The sequence below is a fragment of the Ammospiza nelsoni genome, chromosome 3 (assembly GCF_027579445.1).
Source record: "Ammospiza nelsoni isolate bAmmNel1 chromosome 3, bAmmNel1.pri, whole genome shotgun sequence".
Taxonomy (NCBI): domain Eukaryota; kingdom Metazoa; phylum Chordata; class Aves; order Passeriformes; family Passerellidae; genus Ammospiza; species Ammospiza nelsoni.
The window spans coordinates 69619117-69636175 of NC_080635.1; the positions used below are offsets into that span (position 1 = coordinate 69619117).

Sequence of the window (17059 nt, forward strand, 5' to 3'; positions counted from 1 at the left end):
CTGCTAGAATTTTTAGAATATTTTAAACAACAAACCAGAAATAGAAACCATTTTATTTTAATAGAAAGTTGTTAAATAAACATATTTTTATGCATTAGAAAGGATCAACTTTATCTGTAAACCACAGTTGTCTTTCCAATTTAAAAAAATCAGTACATACAATATAAGTTTGTCTATTGAGCACATTTCACTGTAACATGCTGAAGATTATTTGGCAGTGTATATTTATAAGTAAGAAGTGGTAAAAGTCTGTATAAACAAACTACAGTCTGTTTCAAAAAGACAACTGAAATTACATTAATAATGAAATACAGATTAGTTCCAAGAAATTAAAAGTGTCACTGTTATGGTATATTTTGCCTTTTTGTTTATTTTGCTAGTTAAGCCCTAATGAAGAAGACATGCTGGCTTCTCATGTGTCTGTATCAGCTTTGGCAGTGTTTCAATGAGGAGAAAAGAGGAACTTTTTTATATTTTTTGATGTTGCATATGGACCAAGGGAAGAAAAAGTCATAGATACTAAGATATTAAAGGCTCTCTTTCCCCAACAATTCACTTAGAGAATGTGGGGGCAGAAAGCCTTCAAGGATTGTTTGTCTCTATGGTAACGATGCTCAGTACAAGCACGGAACATGCAGAGCAAAAGAATATGAGAAATTGGCGTATAGGCATTCCCTACAAAAGCCCAAGATTTGAGGCTGGGGAAGATTGTTTCCCATCACCATTGTGATAATAAAATTAAATTAAGAACAGTACTGTTAGGTAGAAGGCCACCTCCTTAGAGAGAAAGTTGTTTGCATTTTTATATCATTTATTTTCAAACCACTTCTGTCTTTTCAGATATTTTTCTTGACTATGTTTTTCATTTTTCAAAAAATATCTTCTCTCCGTAAATAACCTTGCCAAGCAGAGTTATTATATTTATATCTAATGGCAAAGGTACAGCTGCCTTACTTGGTCCCTGGTGAGACAAACTAAATGTCAGGGAGACAACATTTTTGTCATAATAAGGTTCAAATACCTGAACCAAAACCAAATGAGGGTTGTCTGATTTTTGGTCTGTCTGTTTTCACTGGGGAGGTAAACCTTTTTTCTTTTGTTACTTCTCCCCTCTTTTCAGGGGAGAGTTTCTCCAGTTCACTTAGACCTGGATAATCTATTTAAGAGTTTGAAAGTATGCAATAATATGTGCTGGTTATGTTTTTTTAAGCAACAAAACCTTCTGCATACAGGTATTCTGTTGGAATTATGTGTCTAAAGTAGCAAAACAAAGCTGGAACACATGCTGGCCCATCCTTTGCTGATATATGGCCTGTCAGGAGAGGTAACATGAATTATAAATGCATCTGAGATAAAGGTCATGGGAACTACTCTATTAAGTGAATTCATTGCCATGTTCAATATTCTGTCTCAGATGATGCCAAATATTCATTTCAATCTCTTGTTCTGCTTGTATACTTCCAAAGTGTTATGACCTGCTGAGAACTGAGGTGTTTTTAAAGGGCTGGACTATAAGATGATTTTTGAAAGCCAGATCCAGCCAGCCCTCATCCCATCTTCCATGTGTTACTGCTGTGGATAGGGCTGTGGTTCACAAGGCAGCACATGTGATTTCTGCAGTGTGACTGTGCCAGGGATAACATGTGCAAGCCACAGTTAGTGTAACCCAGTTATTAATGTATCATTTCCTTCTTTTCCTAAAATCTTTGTTCCTAAGGGAGTCATCATTACATACTGCATTAGAGCTGCCCAAATGTGAGCAGGTTTTACCTAGCTGAATCTGTTTCTCTGATATATATTTGGAATATATCAGTGCAGAATGCAATATAATTAATGCACCATTTGCACATCTTTTAATGTACATAAAAAGGTATGTTTAAGTTCCTATTTAGAATCATGGTAAGAGGCAAAAATGTCATTGCATGGTATATATAATGACATATATAAAATTAATGTCTAGTTTAGTAAAATGCAAATGTTTGCAAGCCTGTTTAAGGGAAAATATTATTTCTAATTTAAGATCAAACTATTTGAAATCTGCAAGGTGTTTCTCCTTGCTGATATGCCCTTTTGCACTTTGATTAATGTTTTTGCACTTTGATTTATGTTTAAACTAATAATCAAATAAGAAGAAGGTTAGCTACTAAGGTGTCAGTCTAATAGTTGTGTTGTTCAAAACTAAAAAAAATTGGGGGGAGATGTATTAAATAATGGTTGTTATAAAATATCATAAAAATACTTGTCAAAATGCTTCTTTGTTAATATTTTTGCAGTTTACCTTGGCTGTGCAATGGTATTGCTGGAGCAGGGGCTGACAGCCCTGAGGGCTGATAGGGCAGGCAGTGGGAGCCCCAGGGGCTGGACAGGGACAGCCAGGCCCGGGGGTGTCCTCAGGTCCCTGAGCCAGCACATGAATTGCTATAGAGAGCCCAACTTGCTTCAAACCTCAGTTAATCAGGGATATACTTCAGGTCAATGGTGGTATTGAGAGAATAAAAGTTTCAACCTCAAAAGTAGAAGAATATAATTATTAAAAGCACATGAGTAAATGGTGGTATTGAGAGAATAAAAGTTTCAATGTCAAATGTAGAAGATTCTAATTATAAAAAGCATTCCAGTATTTAGAAATTTAATGTATTTCTAGAGCTACACGTTGTGACACAGTTCCTTAATAAGATGTAGACATTGCAGTGCCCAAAACTCCCACACTAACTCTAAAATGCCTGATTTCATGTAGGGACAAAAGAAATAAGCATAAGTAGCAAACTAGCAAGGGACCAAACTTAGTGGGCCATGAAAGAATTTCAAAATAAGGGGTTTGAGATATGGTCCTTGTTCTGAAGGCACTTGCATATCCCAGCTGCTATTGGCACTCTGAGGTGATGCTTTAGTTGGTAGAATATTACACAAAAATTAGGCAGCATCTTTACTCTGACCATTACGTTTCAATCTGTTTCCTGCCAAATCTTGCTGGTACCTAATCACTGAAGCCCAGCTACATTATACACTTTTTGCCTTTTGGCTCTTATTTGGAAAATAAATGTGTCATTTGCAAATTTCTTCAACAGTCAACAAGAGGAAATGAGAGATACTTGGTTCTGGGAGGAAATATATTTTCTTAATGAAAAAATTGTAACAGGGCAATCTAACCCTTCATAAGCCACAAAAATTGATTGAATTTTTCAGACTGGGACAAATTCAAAATGAATGTTACAGTGCTGCAATTTGACAGAGTGAGCATTGGCCTGCTTAATGCTCATAAAGCATTGGGGTTTTAATGTTTTGAGGTTTTGTATTTTTGATAAAGTAGTCAAAGCTTTTTACATACAAGGCATTACAAAAGACTTTCATTTTAGTAATACCTCTGCTTTGTTCATGTAGGAAGTTACATAAGGAAGAACAGTAGTAATGGTCCTTTTAATGTAAAAAATGAGTTGAAATTCCTTGGAATAGGCTGATAATGTTGTTACTTGTGTCAAATCTGTTAATGCCCTTTCAAACTAAAAACAAGACAGGAACAACAAGAGAAGGGGGAAAATTTTGGCAAAATAGAAAATAATTCCATTCACTGATAAAATTTTTTCTTGTGTCTTCATTTCTGGCCAGACAAAAACACAGCATATGCTGTAAGTCCCAGCAAACTTAGAGTAATATCAGTTAATTTAACTCACTGCTCTCAACTGCTTTTCTGTCTGTTAGCTGACATCACTTATTAACAGAACACAAAGAAAAATTACAAGAAAAAAAGACAATCAGAGTTGAAAATTATATGAGTGCAGAGAATGGGAACAGCAGCAACAATACTACATTGCTGCTGCCAGTGACAAATTCTTTATGGTGTCAGATAGGCACTTGGGTATCATCTTCTAGCTGAGATAGGACTTTGTCTCAGGACTTTCAGGGTCTAACAGTGTATGAATAGATAGTAATTGCAGCCCTATCTAGCTCCTAATTGGAACCTTTTCTAATATGTCAATATCAAGTTTTTTAATTCCATATCTGTTGTCATTATCAAGTTTTAAATTTCATATCAGCTGTCAATATCAAGTCCTTAATCCCATCTGTCTTCTTCATCAAGAAGTTGTGGAGGAAGGAACTAACCTCGTCTTTATTTGTTCATGAAGTATGACAACACATTTGGTGTGGTTTTGTTGTGTTTACAATGTGTAGTAAAAAAAAAAACAAACCTGTGATTTTCTTATTTATATTAATGCATCCTTTCAGTCTTTAACTTCTGTCAACTTTCTGTGAGACAGTGTTAGAAAACATGCTTGGACTGATCTTAAACAACAGACACTACAAATTTCTGCATGTTCCTTAAGAGATTAAAGTATTCTCTCTATCTCTCTTAATTACTAAACAAGTGATTGTATGCAAACATGGGTGCATTAAAGCCAGAATTTCCTGTGAGTTTCCCAGTTCCATTATTAACAGAGGGAAGTCATGATAATATTTTTTTACTTTATTTTCATTTATTTGTTCATTCAAATTTTTCCCATGCTGGCATGAGGCATGACTATATGGGAGAGTCTGTCAAAAGCTGTTCATCATTGAATCATAATTTTTAGATTAATGTATTCTGCATTGTATTTCTTTGCAGAAAGAGCCATATTTATTTTGAGTGCTGATTTAAATAACCATATGCAAATATAGTTCAGCAATTTGACCTCATTTATTTTCCTGGAGAAGCCTCAGTGTATGGAGTATCAACATGATTAAACTATGACTTTACAAAGTGTCTTTGTAAACTACTAATATAATAATTCATAATTATGGGAAGGAAGAAGCATTAAAAAGTATATCACCATATTTGAGCAATACAAAAACAGTCCTAAAGAAGAATGATGGTTTTTAAATGTAAAAAATTTTAGAGGAGCATTGCCTATTTTATGTGATTGGATTTTCAGAAATCATGCAACCTGAGTTTGCAGAGGATGGTTTTCCAGATACGGAAGAAATGAAAACAGTTAAAATGAAGATTGACCTTTTCATGAATGATTGGGAAAATATGGAATCAGAAATCAGGACGTCATCTCAAGTTCAGGTGGTTGTTTTAGAGATTGCTGAGCAAACACCAGAAAGTCTGCTTAATCAAACTGTGCAGCTTATGGAAAGTAAGTAATACTGTTTATGTGATTATTATCACTTCAACTGTTAAGAGGGATTTTTGGATATCTCAAGCAAATTAGGGAGTAGGTTGTACTCAGTTTGATATTGCTAATATGAAGAGTGCCATAGTGTGTTCTCTGAATCAGTTGAAAAGCATAATAGCAGCCTTTCAGACATCTGAGTGGGGGAAATGTATATATTTGAAATATAACTATAATATGGCTATGCAAATAGGTGCATAATAGCTGCTAACCATTCTGAAAGCACATTTCCACAATTACCTATGTATTCTATCTGTGTATGCCAGGATACTCGTTTGAGAAATGGCCAGATAGTGAAGGTTCACTAATGTGTAATATACATTGGGTTAGTGAGACTATCAGGGTGTGTAATAATCTAACCTAACCATCTGCATAGACTATATTTCAAAACTGAATTTTACATTAATTATTTTAAAATCAATATTTCTTTGGCAAATTACATTTCTTCATTTGTGTGGTCTTGCAGAATATTGAGCACTGGATAAATAATACTACATTTTTCCTATTATCACTACAAATCAAGTGTTTTATTAACCAAAACATCTATGGCTCTATAATAAACTGAAATTTGAGTGATGATTCTTCCCAACAAGTAAAAGGGAAAAAAAACTGTTGCAAAGAGTAATGGTACTATCTGCATGTGTTTGTATAATTCTTTTGCAATACAAGTTACCATTGAAAATACCATTTACTGTAACCAAAAACAACCTTTAGAATTTCCATTTTTGGAGGAGGCAATATACTAATTTCCACATCTGGGGAGAACATTTTATTCTGTGAGTAGAAGAAATGCAAGATACAGTTGGCAATATTTTCTTCCATGTATGCACTTACTTTCAAGGACAAAGAGAATATATTCTGGTATAGCCAAAGGATAACAATTGAAACAGAATAAAAACCCTAATCTTTTCAGAACCTTTTAAATATTATGGCTGGGAATTGTCTGATGAAGACTTAGGGGAGGAGGAACAAGATCTGGCTGCTGAAGAGGAAAATGAGGAAGTGGAAGAGGAAGGTGGAGAAGAGGAAGAGGAAGAAGGAGAACAAGGGGAAGAAGAGGAAGAAGTAAGCATGCCAGTTTTTATCTATTTATGCTTTTATTATAACTCCTTTATTTTGGGTTTGAAAATAAGCTCAGAGAAGACAGATTTTGCTTGATCCTGATTTTTTTTTTTTAATCCAGTTGAAGCCTTCTTACAGAATAAATACTTATTCTTCAAGTGGATAAAAAGTATGTGCTTCAAGAACACTTTCCCTACATTTCTGTGTTGTGGCCAATAGTAGTTTTATTACAGCAAGAAAATCAAATACCACCATGCTAATAGAGAGAATGACTGTACCTAGTCTTGCCAGAGGGCAAGGAGGGGTTTTTATTAAAGAAACAAATATGAACTTTGATTTCTGTCAGCTAACAATGATTCCATTAGCCACCATGTAAACATCAGAAGATGCAGCATCCCGTTCCATTTCAGCTATTGATAATTTTCACACATCCACTTTAATGAAATTAGAGGTCTAGCTTTGCCTTTCTATTTTCATCCTATATTGGAAGATTCCCATCCCCAAATTTAACAGTACAGGATATCCGCAGACTGAGAGAGCAGTATTGATATATTTTTTGGAAATTAACTTTACTGGATAAATAATATGACATAAATCATAACACCAGCTCTCACTATATTTTCTGAAGAGGTCTACATTTAAACAAATCAGTTTCAAGAACACAGTAGGAAAAGATTTTATCATAGATACTTCTACCTTAATTTTGGTCCTCAATGGCTAACTGTGATATTCATTATATTTTTAATTTAATTCTTTTCTCGATAATTCTCTTATACAATTTGTTTTCTGACTCAGAATCAAAAAAGTGTGCATTTTCATAGACTTATTTTCAGCATGCAAACTGTTTTGAGAATACCATCCTAATTCAATCGTCACTTAATATATTTGGCATTATTTAATCTGATCTATTTAATCTAAATAAACTCCTGAATTCTAAGAGTTCTTTAAAAATTTTATCTTTTCAGGATGAAGAAAAAATTAGGCAAAAGAGAAGGCATATGGGAGACACAAACCACTTTTGTCCAGTCAGTCTGAAAGAGAACTTTGTCCTCTACCCTGGACTCCAGGAATATGCAGCTAAATACAAAGAAAAGATTTATTACTTTTCAACTTCCGAGTACAGGGATGAATTTTTGAAGAACCCTGAGGAGTATGTGGCTCACAACGAACCACTACAAGTGAGAATCTTAAAAATTATTTAAAGCAGATAATAGCAGATTAAAATAACTACTTTACATTCCCTTTTAGATTTGTTTATTATGGCTGATTTTTTTTCTGAGCAACAATATATTAGGCAAGTCCTTGAAGCAAATAAGACCCATGACTTCCCTAGTGATTTTTAATGTAAATTTGAATTAACACATTGAATTAATGATGCAAATACAGCAGAAAAGAGAGGAAGATTAAAAAGGCTTAAAGGCTTGCAATAATCTTAAAATGGGTTTAAAAAATGACACATATTGGCGATTTTGTGGGTTTTTTGTAACTTGAAAAAGGGTAAAAGAAAGAAGATTTACCAGACTTGTCTAATGAAGTTTCATTTCTACCTGCTGATAGTAGGGTAGTAGATTTGTTTGGTGTTTCCAGAGAGCAGGCAGTTTAGTTAGAACAGCAACAGAAAATCTGGGAACATTAAAATACAAAAGTATGTAACTGTTTTTGATGGATTCTTTAATTATGATATTTTTGAAGTGAAAAACAGTAGGGGGTGGGTGCAGTGTAAACTCCAAAATGTTACTGAATATTCTGTTTTTTTTCTATAGGCTCCTCCATTACGGGTGTGTTTACTTGGGGTTCATGGAGCTGGTAAAACTACTTGTGCACGAGAGATAACAGATAAATTAGGCATTTTCCATATTCAGTTTGAAGAATATCTACAGGAATTGATTTTACCCAAAACTAAAAGGAAAGTTGGGCCCTCTTTTGATGAAGATCATGAAGAGGACAATAAAATACTAGAAGAACTGGAAGACTTCTCTCAGACTATAACTGAAACAGAAACAGAAAAAACCGAACAGGTATTAATAATATTTTATACATCCATACACAAAATAACCATTTTCTGGCCAGAATAGGAATTTCCTATAAAATTTAAAAATTATGTTAAATTAAATACTCAATGAAATTTGGAAATAATATTTCATGAAAACATTTTATAAATATCACAAGCATTCCTCAAAACATTTTCAAGAGTTATATACAGGTTTTTTCTCAATATTAGAGATAGATGCTAAATCCCTAATGGAAGACCAACTGAGGGGAATAAAAAGGTCAAGATCAGAATGATAATGGGAAGGCATGATTTCCTTTAAGTGTTTATAATATGCAGATTCAGTCAAGTGCATGTGTTCCAACTGCACAGGACTTGAAAAATGTTCCCCAGTTGTGTTCTTTGCATTCTCTTGGAGCCAAAGAATATAATGACTCTACCACTCTTTGGTCTGATCATCCCTCATAAAAAAAATCAGAAATATTCATCATTAGTAACAGGGTAAGCTAGTATTTTTTTAATGCAATAGGTTTCTTAACTTGGATTTTAGTGTTTCATTGCCTATGGGCAACAGTTTCAAACCAGAAAAATAAAGCAGCTCTTGGGTAGCATAAAATATGCCTTGTAGCTTAGCTGAAAAACTGTTTCAAATAGCTATATGTTCATGATATTGGTAGAATAATTAATGAATTATACTTTTCAGAAAATTAGTACTTTTTCTTAATCAGATTGACTGCTGGCTTAAAATCCTTCTCAATGCAAATTCTAAACTCTGTCTCTTACAGGATGCAATTTCTCTGAAGGAGAAATTTTTACATAACTGTTTATTGGGGAGAGTATTTTCTTTTATTAGGCAATGATCTGTTGGGAGAAAAAATACACGAAGTTTTAATGCAAATGAATTCTTTAGATAGCAGTGGATATAATAAAAGCCATTTATTATGTGGAGAAGTCTCACCACAGGTACACAGCACATGAATCTTTCAAAAAGTGTAATCTAGCTCACACCCAACAGAAATAAGGATTTATCCAACACTCAAAGATTTAGGAAGAAACGTGTTTCTGCATCGCATTTTAAGAGCCTTTTTTAGTGTGTGCTCCTGATATCTGCCAAGTTCCCTCAAGTTACTAGGCATGAAAGATCTTCAAACACTTCCTACTACAGGATTTAAGGAAGGAGGCAGGAGAGGCAGCTACAGAGGAGGAGGCACACAGAAACCCTCAGGCATGGTATTAGGAAGATGAGCACCCAGTGGAAGTGGAAAATAATCAGGGCTCTGAATTTAATTTTATTTGTGCTCTTTTACAGCAGTAAAAAATCCAGAAAATATGAGTCTGACGCCGAAATGTGGTCTTTGCAAGTACAGTTTAATCTGTGGCCTAGAGGGTTCTGTGTCTAACAGGAAAGACTGGGTAAAAAATGGCTCAAAACCAGAATAGGATCAAATTTGGGATCATTTATGTAAACTGGACATATACAGGTCAGTGGGTCAATGCAGGTGCTGAAAGAGCGGCCAAAGGTACATTAAAGGCCACTCTACTATCTTGAGAAGTGGAACAGGTCCCTGATAACTTGGAAGGTAGTGTTCTGATGAAATAATACAAGAGCAGGTAATATTGGAAGCAAATGCTTCAGCACAGATAGAGTACAGATCAAAATCATGGATGTCAGAACAAAAATCCAGGTTTTCATTAAAATCAAAGAGGGGGTTCTTTCAGAAAGTCAGTTTCTTTTACAACTTGGTCATCACAGCCAAAAATATGGCAAGTGTTCCTGGCACTGATGGTTATAGCTGGCTCTCACTCCATTTTTTTTTTTTTTGCATAAATACATGTCTTACACAAAGGCATTTTTGTTATTATTTTTTTCCTTGTCATCTTTATATCTGCTGGGAAGCAATCTTCAACTTAGTATTTTTTTTCCTCATACTTCTTTTAAAGTGCTTAATCTGAATATGAATGCCACTGGACTATCTGACTAGCTTATTTTTCACTGACCCTCCAATTCTGCAGAATTTCATTAAATTCCATTGTATCATTCTCTTGGCACAAGACAGTACAAGTTTATCTGTCAAAGCTTAAGGTCAGCTATAATGTTCAAAGCAAAACCACTAAAGGCAAACAAAAATATACCATGCAGTCTGGGAAGTTCAGCAAAAAGATATCATCCTTGTTTTAGTGCCACATCATTGACAGGTCTGGAGGGAAACCTTGTGCTTCAAATCTGTGGGGTGTTCTCTTTTTTCTACCTGCAATATACATCTCGTGCTTCTTCTCTTTTATCTCATACAAACGCCATTCCTACCTCTCTCTAGCAGTGGTAATGTCAGTGATACATTTTTATATGTTTAACTGTTTCCTCCCACTTCACACATTTCCTTCAAGATGCCTCTGTGTTGCAAATCTGGCTACCACTTTGTCTACTTAGGCATCTTCTGTCATACAAACATCTTTAAATATATGTACTCTGTCAGGCACTAGAGAAGATCTTATTCATCTACACACTACACACTACATTAGAGCTGTGACTTCCAGCATATTCTCAAGTTCTTTTGGCTACATTATCAGAACAGATGTCAGGCATAGGAATTCTTATTCAGCTATGGCCTTTTGATATCAGACACATTTTGATTCTTGATATATTAATTGTATAAACTAATTATGAAAACTAACTATACCATCTTTTCAGTATTTTTTACCACAGTCTGTGTCAGGAAGCTATTCTATGAGAAATGCATCCTCAACCATATTAATCTCACAGAGTTATATATTCTGGGAAAAAAAACCTAATAATTTTCCACAATAATTTAGTAGTTTGATTTGGCATTTGAATACTCTGCATTTGACTGGTCATTAATACTACTACTGTTGTATAGAACAATTCTGTCTGTCTTCTGCCTATACTCAATAACCTTATATATCCTTCTTCAACATATTTTTTTTTAATCCATCCAAATATAATAGTTTCTTTCAAAAAGTGAAAAAACATTCTGATGTAGTGCAGGTAGTCTTCCAGCATGGGAACATGCATAGCCAAGTGGAAAACTGCTTGTAGGCAATTAGGAGAAACTACGCTTATTTCAGTTTCTATTCCTCTGAAATGAGCATGTGTATAATTAAATACTTAACAGTTGTGCTTGATTTTAGGTTTCATTAAAATTCATACAGCAGCAATTGCCCTAATTTTAGGGGATTACCTAAAATGTATAATGTAGTATGATTCAATGAGTTTGTTTCTGCTAGTTTAAGTCAAATGAAGACAGTACCCTACTTAGCAAAAAACAATGTGTCCAGTAGGTACTTTTTTCTGGTTTTGGTTGGTTGGTTGATTTTGGTTTTTGGTTTTTTATTCATTTCATCCATTTTTGGTGGATTTTCTTTACATAAAGGAAGTGGAATTAACTGATGAGGAACGGGCAATCAAAGCAAATCTAAAGGGTAATACAGAGCTGCCTCCAGAAGTCCTTGACAAGATTGTTCCTGACTGGTGGAAGAAAGAGCCATTCCGGTAACAGTAATTAAATTCTCTCTTTCTTTAATTAATTTTAGGAAGTATATCATCCATTGTGTCCACAATTGTAAATAGCTATCACAGAGATTATTGCAATGCTTTTGTACTTTTTATGAGTAATGGCCTACCTGTCAGTCTTGGTTTTGTTATATTATTTTAATTGATATTTTGACAGCAATATCATGTTTCATATGCTGCACACAGGATTGGATGAAAGTATTGGGCACACCTGAATTGGATTAAATCTCCTAAATAGCTGGGTAGTTTTCATGGTCTTACAGGATAGATACGAAAACAAACCGTTTAAATTTTTATATAATTTTTGTCCTGACTACATAGAGGGGACAATGGTTCTCTACACAGTGTAAAAACCGGGAGATCAGTTCTAGGAAAAAGGGAATGCACCAAGACAAAAAAATACCCAGCATTATGCATAATGTTATATTACTATATTGTATTAAATTATAGTGTATTATATCACATCACAATACATTACACCACTAAACTATACTGTGTTGTATTCTTCTTCCCCACAGCATCCAGGGCTATCTTTTCTTTCCTCCACTTCCACTTCTTCTAGCTTCTTTGGTTTTCTGCAATTTTACAATATATCCTGTTAAAGCCTAAAGTAATAGATATTAATATTAGCTTCTTATCAATACAACATTCATCCTTACCTAACTACTCGTCTAATTCAAAATTGTAAGAGCTCCAATAAGCCATAGAGCTTTCCAGGTATAACTGACTTGTTTTTAACATATACAGGAAGAGAAATATAAATCATGCTCAATGGCCAATTTCTCACCTTATACTACAGAAGAAACATAAATTTTCAGGTACAAGCTTTCCTTGAGAGTTGTTACCAGAAAAGTGTTTGGGGCACCTTCTCTTTTTTGAGACCAGTGCCTAAGATGTATTGTTTTTAGAGTTACACAAGCAAGTCTGAGGACAGAATTCGTTTTGGGTTTTTAAGCTCTTTAAAAATATTTAAGCATTGCACATTAAAACCTCAGAAGAAATTAATTTGGAAGTACACTAATTAAAATACACAACAAAATATCAGTTTTACATTGTGAAAAGAAACTAGCTGAAAGTATTTTTAAAATTTTGCTCCTAATATATGCATTTAATATGGGAGGGTTTGTGGGTTTTTCCAAAATAATTACATGTTCATTGTGTTGCACTTTGAACTACAGTGTGTAATAATAAATATCTTATTTTCCAATTAGGTCCACAGGCTTTATACTGGATGGCTTCCCCCGTACTTTAGATGAAGCCAGCTATATGTCCGAACGAGGACTCTGTCCTGATATTGCAATTTATATTCAAGTAGAAGAAGGTGACATTCTTAAGCGTCTTTTTCCCCCACGTCTAAAAAAATGGAAAGAAAAACAGCTTAGAAAAAAGGAATATAACAAGAAGCTGAAGGAACTAAAAGCAAAAATAAGGGTAAGTTTTCAGCCCTATGTTATTTTGTTGTTGTTGTTTCTACAGGAGAGGTCTGAACACAGATTATGAATCTCCCAAAGCTGTGAAGAGCACACAGGTATTGGAGCCAGGAGAAAAAGTGCTACACATTCACAGCATTCCTAGGCTTACTGTAGGAACCAAAAATAATTTAGGGCTCCTTTCCTCTTCTATGCAATTAATGCATGCAGAGTTTGGGCATCTCGAAGCCCAAAAACGTTGCCGTTGTGCCAGAAAAATGGCAGTCCTGGAATGTCCAGGAAAAAAGGCAAGTCGATGGAGGGAGTGAATTTGGCAATAAAAAAATCAGACAGTTCATGCACTGTGGTATTGCTGCATCCCATCTCCCTGATGCTGAGATCCCTCAGCATCTCCCACAGGCTGACTTCACTACCATGAGGGGAGTGTGTATGTGTTCCCAACTCTGATGCTCTGCACAGGAATGCAGTAACCCTAAGCCACATTCTCAGTGTTGTTGCAGCTGCTCTGTGTCCCATTCTAATGAAGCTGTGCCTACTGTTGAACAGGTTACAGATTGGTTGAGGTAACCTGAAGCCTCTATGCAGACGTTTACAACTGGCACATGTAATATTTTCAAGGCTCCTCCCTTTGTGTAAAAGTGAGAAATACTTCACATATAATATCAGAGAAAGTCAGAGCATAATTACTGCAGAGCAGCTGACACACAGTAAGTTAGGACAACAGAATTTGGGACAAGACTTATACAATACCATTAATATCTCTAGACAGTCAAAGGGGAACACCATGCATTTACCACCATACTCAGTCACCCATTTGCCAAATGGGTGAAAACCACCTATAGAAACCACCAATAAATGTAGAAACTCTGTAGTTTACCAATAAACCTATTACTATATTTTCAGTGGGATAAGAATCACAGTCTTTTTTATTTCTCTAATATCAATCTCAGAAATTGCCATGTTAGTTTTTCAAAAATATGCTTATATGTTTGCTTAGTAGAGAGTTATATCTGGTCTGCAACATTTCAAACTCTAGGTAGTACTTTTTAACATTAGAACCAACTGGAACAGCATTTCAGGTGGAAAGAAAAGTGTTAATTATAGGTTACATTACCAATTTTCAGAGGGGAGTTTTTATTAGGAAGTATCATCAGTATTTTTACATCTTTTTTTCACTAACAGAATGAGAAGATTGCCAGAAGAAGGGAAGAACTTTTAGCAGAGCAACAGAAAAAGAAGCAGGAAGTAAGTAAACCTAATAAGACAGTTTTTAAATAGAAGCATGTGCATTCATACCGTAGAATTTTCTAGAGCTTTTAGTCACAGAGTTCAGGACAATATAGAAAAGTAAAATTACGATAGACTGCCAGAAACTTCAACTTTCAAAAATAATTTTATATTATGTTTGAATTGCTTTAGAAACTAAGGATTAATGACGACTAAACACTATTTAAAAAGATTTCTCCATATATGCTTCAATTCAGGAAAATACTTATGAATGTGTTTAGAGTATCTCATTTATAAGCGTAAGAGTAGCACCACTAATTGAAATTAGGCATGTGCCTTTAAGTACACTCTCAAATCCATGGTTAATCCAGAATAGGACTGTACCAGGATTTCTGCCCAAAGTCAATTACATAATATATTTATAAATGCATTAATGTACTACTTGGATGCTCATGATATTCTGTCAGCTACACTTTCATCAAATATGCTTGTTTGTAACAAAGTCCTGTCAAACTACAATACCATGTATGAAAAAACACTCATCAAAATTGCAGTGTAGCTCTTCAGGTTTTTTAAGTACGCTTGGAACTGGTATGATGCTTCACGGTATGCACTATGCAATACTGCTGTATTTTCTTCTGAAATAAGATTCTAGAATTTACTAGATTTTTTGCATATGGTAAAGGATATTCCAAAATGAGGTTTAGTTTAATCAATGTTTTTTTTTAATTTAAAAAGAGACAAGAATATCATATGTTCCTTCAAAATATCTGTATCATAGACATGAAACAACAAAATATTTTATCTTTATAGGCTTTAGCAGATAAGGATAATGACGAAGCTACTACAGAGGAGGAGGATGAAGATATTGAAGCTATACTTGCAGAAGAGTTTTTAGAAGAAGAAGAAGACGAAGAACCAGAAGAAGAAGAAAATGAAGAAGAGGCTGTTGAGCGCATGCAAAATGAGGTTTTAGAGAGGTTTGAATCAGATTTAGACGGATTACAAAGTGTGCAGGTACTGATACCACTGCTTATTTTGTTAAAATATATGATCACATGAAGAAGAATTTCCATATTTATTTTTCACATTTAAAAATTATAGTGCCTAAATAACTGTGCTGCTGTACTCATGATCTAAGTATGTGAACAAGATGAAGACTGTACTGAGAAGGTATAAACTTGAAAGAGTATATAATTTATAGTACTGATATAGTAGAGGAAAAAAAAAGGAAGCTTTTGGGTAGACCTATTCAGTCTTGGTGTCATTGCATTTTTGATAGATCAGTTGACACAGGCAACCAACCTAGAGAGTTGTGAATGTATGAGCAGTATTTCAAAATAAGTTTTGAGGCAAAACTCTTATTAGACACTTATGTTTTTTAATGCAGATCCTAGTTGTTGGTGATGAAACCAATTGTAAAGAAAAAATCCAAATCTAATCTCAGTTAAGATACCAGGTGTTTGGCACCATTCTCACACCTAGTGACATAATTTTCTTGAAATCAGTGCAATTGCCTATGGCAAGGTAACCTGATCTAACACCAGATATCTGCAACACTAATGCCACATCTAAGGCAGTAGGTAGATCAGTAACATTTGTTTATTATCTACAAAGTACTTTACTTCAGAAAGAAACTAATCACGATTTAAAAGAAGCTCTATTCACTGACCAGAGAGAAGGTTTTCAAAACCAGATAATAATACAATATTGTAGCAGTGTGACACCTAATATAGAAATGGGCAGGAAGACCAATTCCCACCAAACTGCTGATTTATGTTGACTGAGAACATGCTTAGGAAATCCTTGATAGTTCACAAAAAATCTTGCCATCAGTCTTTATTAATATTAGAATCATAAATGATTGCATTTATGATTCTAATATTTCATTTTGTTTTCTTAACCAGGAAGAGCTGGTTGAAAAGTTACAAATGCTGCCAGTTGAGGTCAATGGAAGACGGAAGCCTCGTGTTGTGTGCTACCAAATATACAAAAAGCTGAAACCCCTGGTGGAAAACCGCAGGAGCATTTTTGAGAAATGTTACCCAATAAGTTTTCCACTTGCTCAGAAGATGCTAGTTTACTCATATAAATTCCGAAGTTCTTTTGGTCAGTGGGATCCAGTCAAGGTAATGTTCTTAAATGCCTGAAGAATGTTTTCAAGAGTTGTCACTCTTTAAAAATACATTTCACATAAACAAGATGTTATCAGACAGTAGCAACTAATACCAGAAATATTTAATGAAAATTACATTACTGAATCAAAATTACATGACTGATTATACAGAAAATACAGCAAACAGTAATAACAAAATGTGTTGGTCTTTTCAGTGTTGCAGCTAATTTAAGGCTGAAAAGCATTTAGTAAAATTTGTTACACTGTCATTGGTGACATGATTAAAGGTGGCATTGAATTGGAAAGAAATGCCTAACTTAACGATACACAAAACACAAGCCAACATAGAAGGTCTTAAAACCTTACAATAGTAGTGAGAACAAACAGAAAGGATTTAGAATTTGTAAGAAGCCACACACACAACTGACCATTATCATTAGCAATATCATTGCTAATTAGCAGAATCATTAGCAATAATTCTTTCTTGTCAAAATTTAAAATTTTTGAAGAGCAACAAATCTATTTCCATGGTATTTTACTAGAGATCTGGAAAAT

The 17059-nt window shown here is 34.4% G+C and overlaps 1 protein-coding gene across 1 annotated transcript in view; it reads left to right on the plus strand.

Annotated features, from left to right (window-relative positions):
* AK9 (adenylate kinase 9) overlaps positions 1-17059 on the plus strand; it is a 59300-nt gene that overhangs the window by 30333 nt on the left and 11908 nt on the right. Inside the window, exons 18-26 of the mRNA XM_059469079.1 lie at positions 4908-5114; positions 6064-6215; positions 7178-7390; positions 7976-8230; positions 11592-11710; positions 12943-13162; positions 14344-14406; positions 15202-15405; positions 16296-16517. Coding sequence (XP_059325062.1) covers positions 4908-5114; positions 6064-6215; positions 7178-7390; positions 7976-8230; positions 11592-11710; positions 12943-13162; positions 14344-14406; positions 15202-15405; positions 16296-16517 — 1655 coding nt within the window. The remainder of the gene's footprint in view (positions 1-4907; positions 5115-6063; positions 6216-7177; positions 7391-7975; positions 8231-11591; positions 11711-12942; positions 13163-14343; positions 14407-15201; positions 15406-16295; positions 16518-17059) is intronic.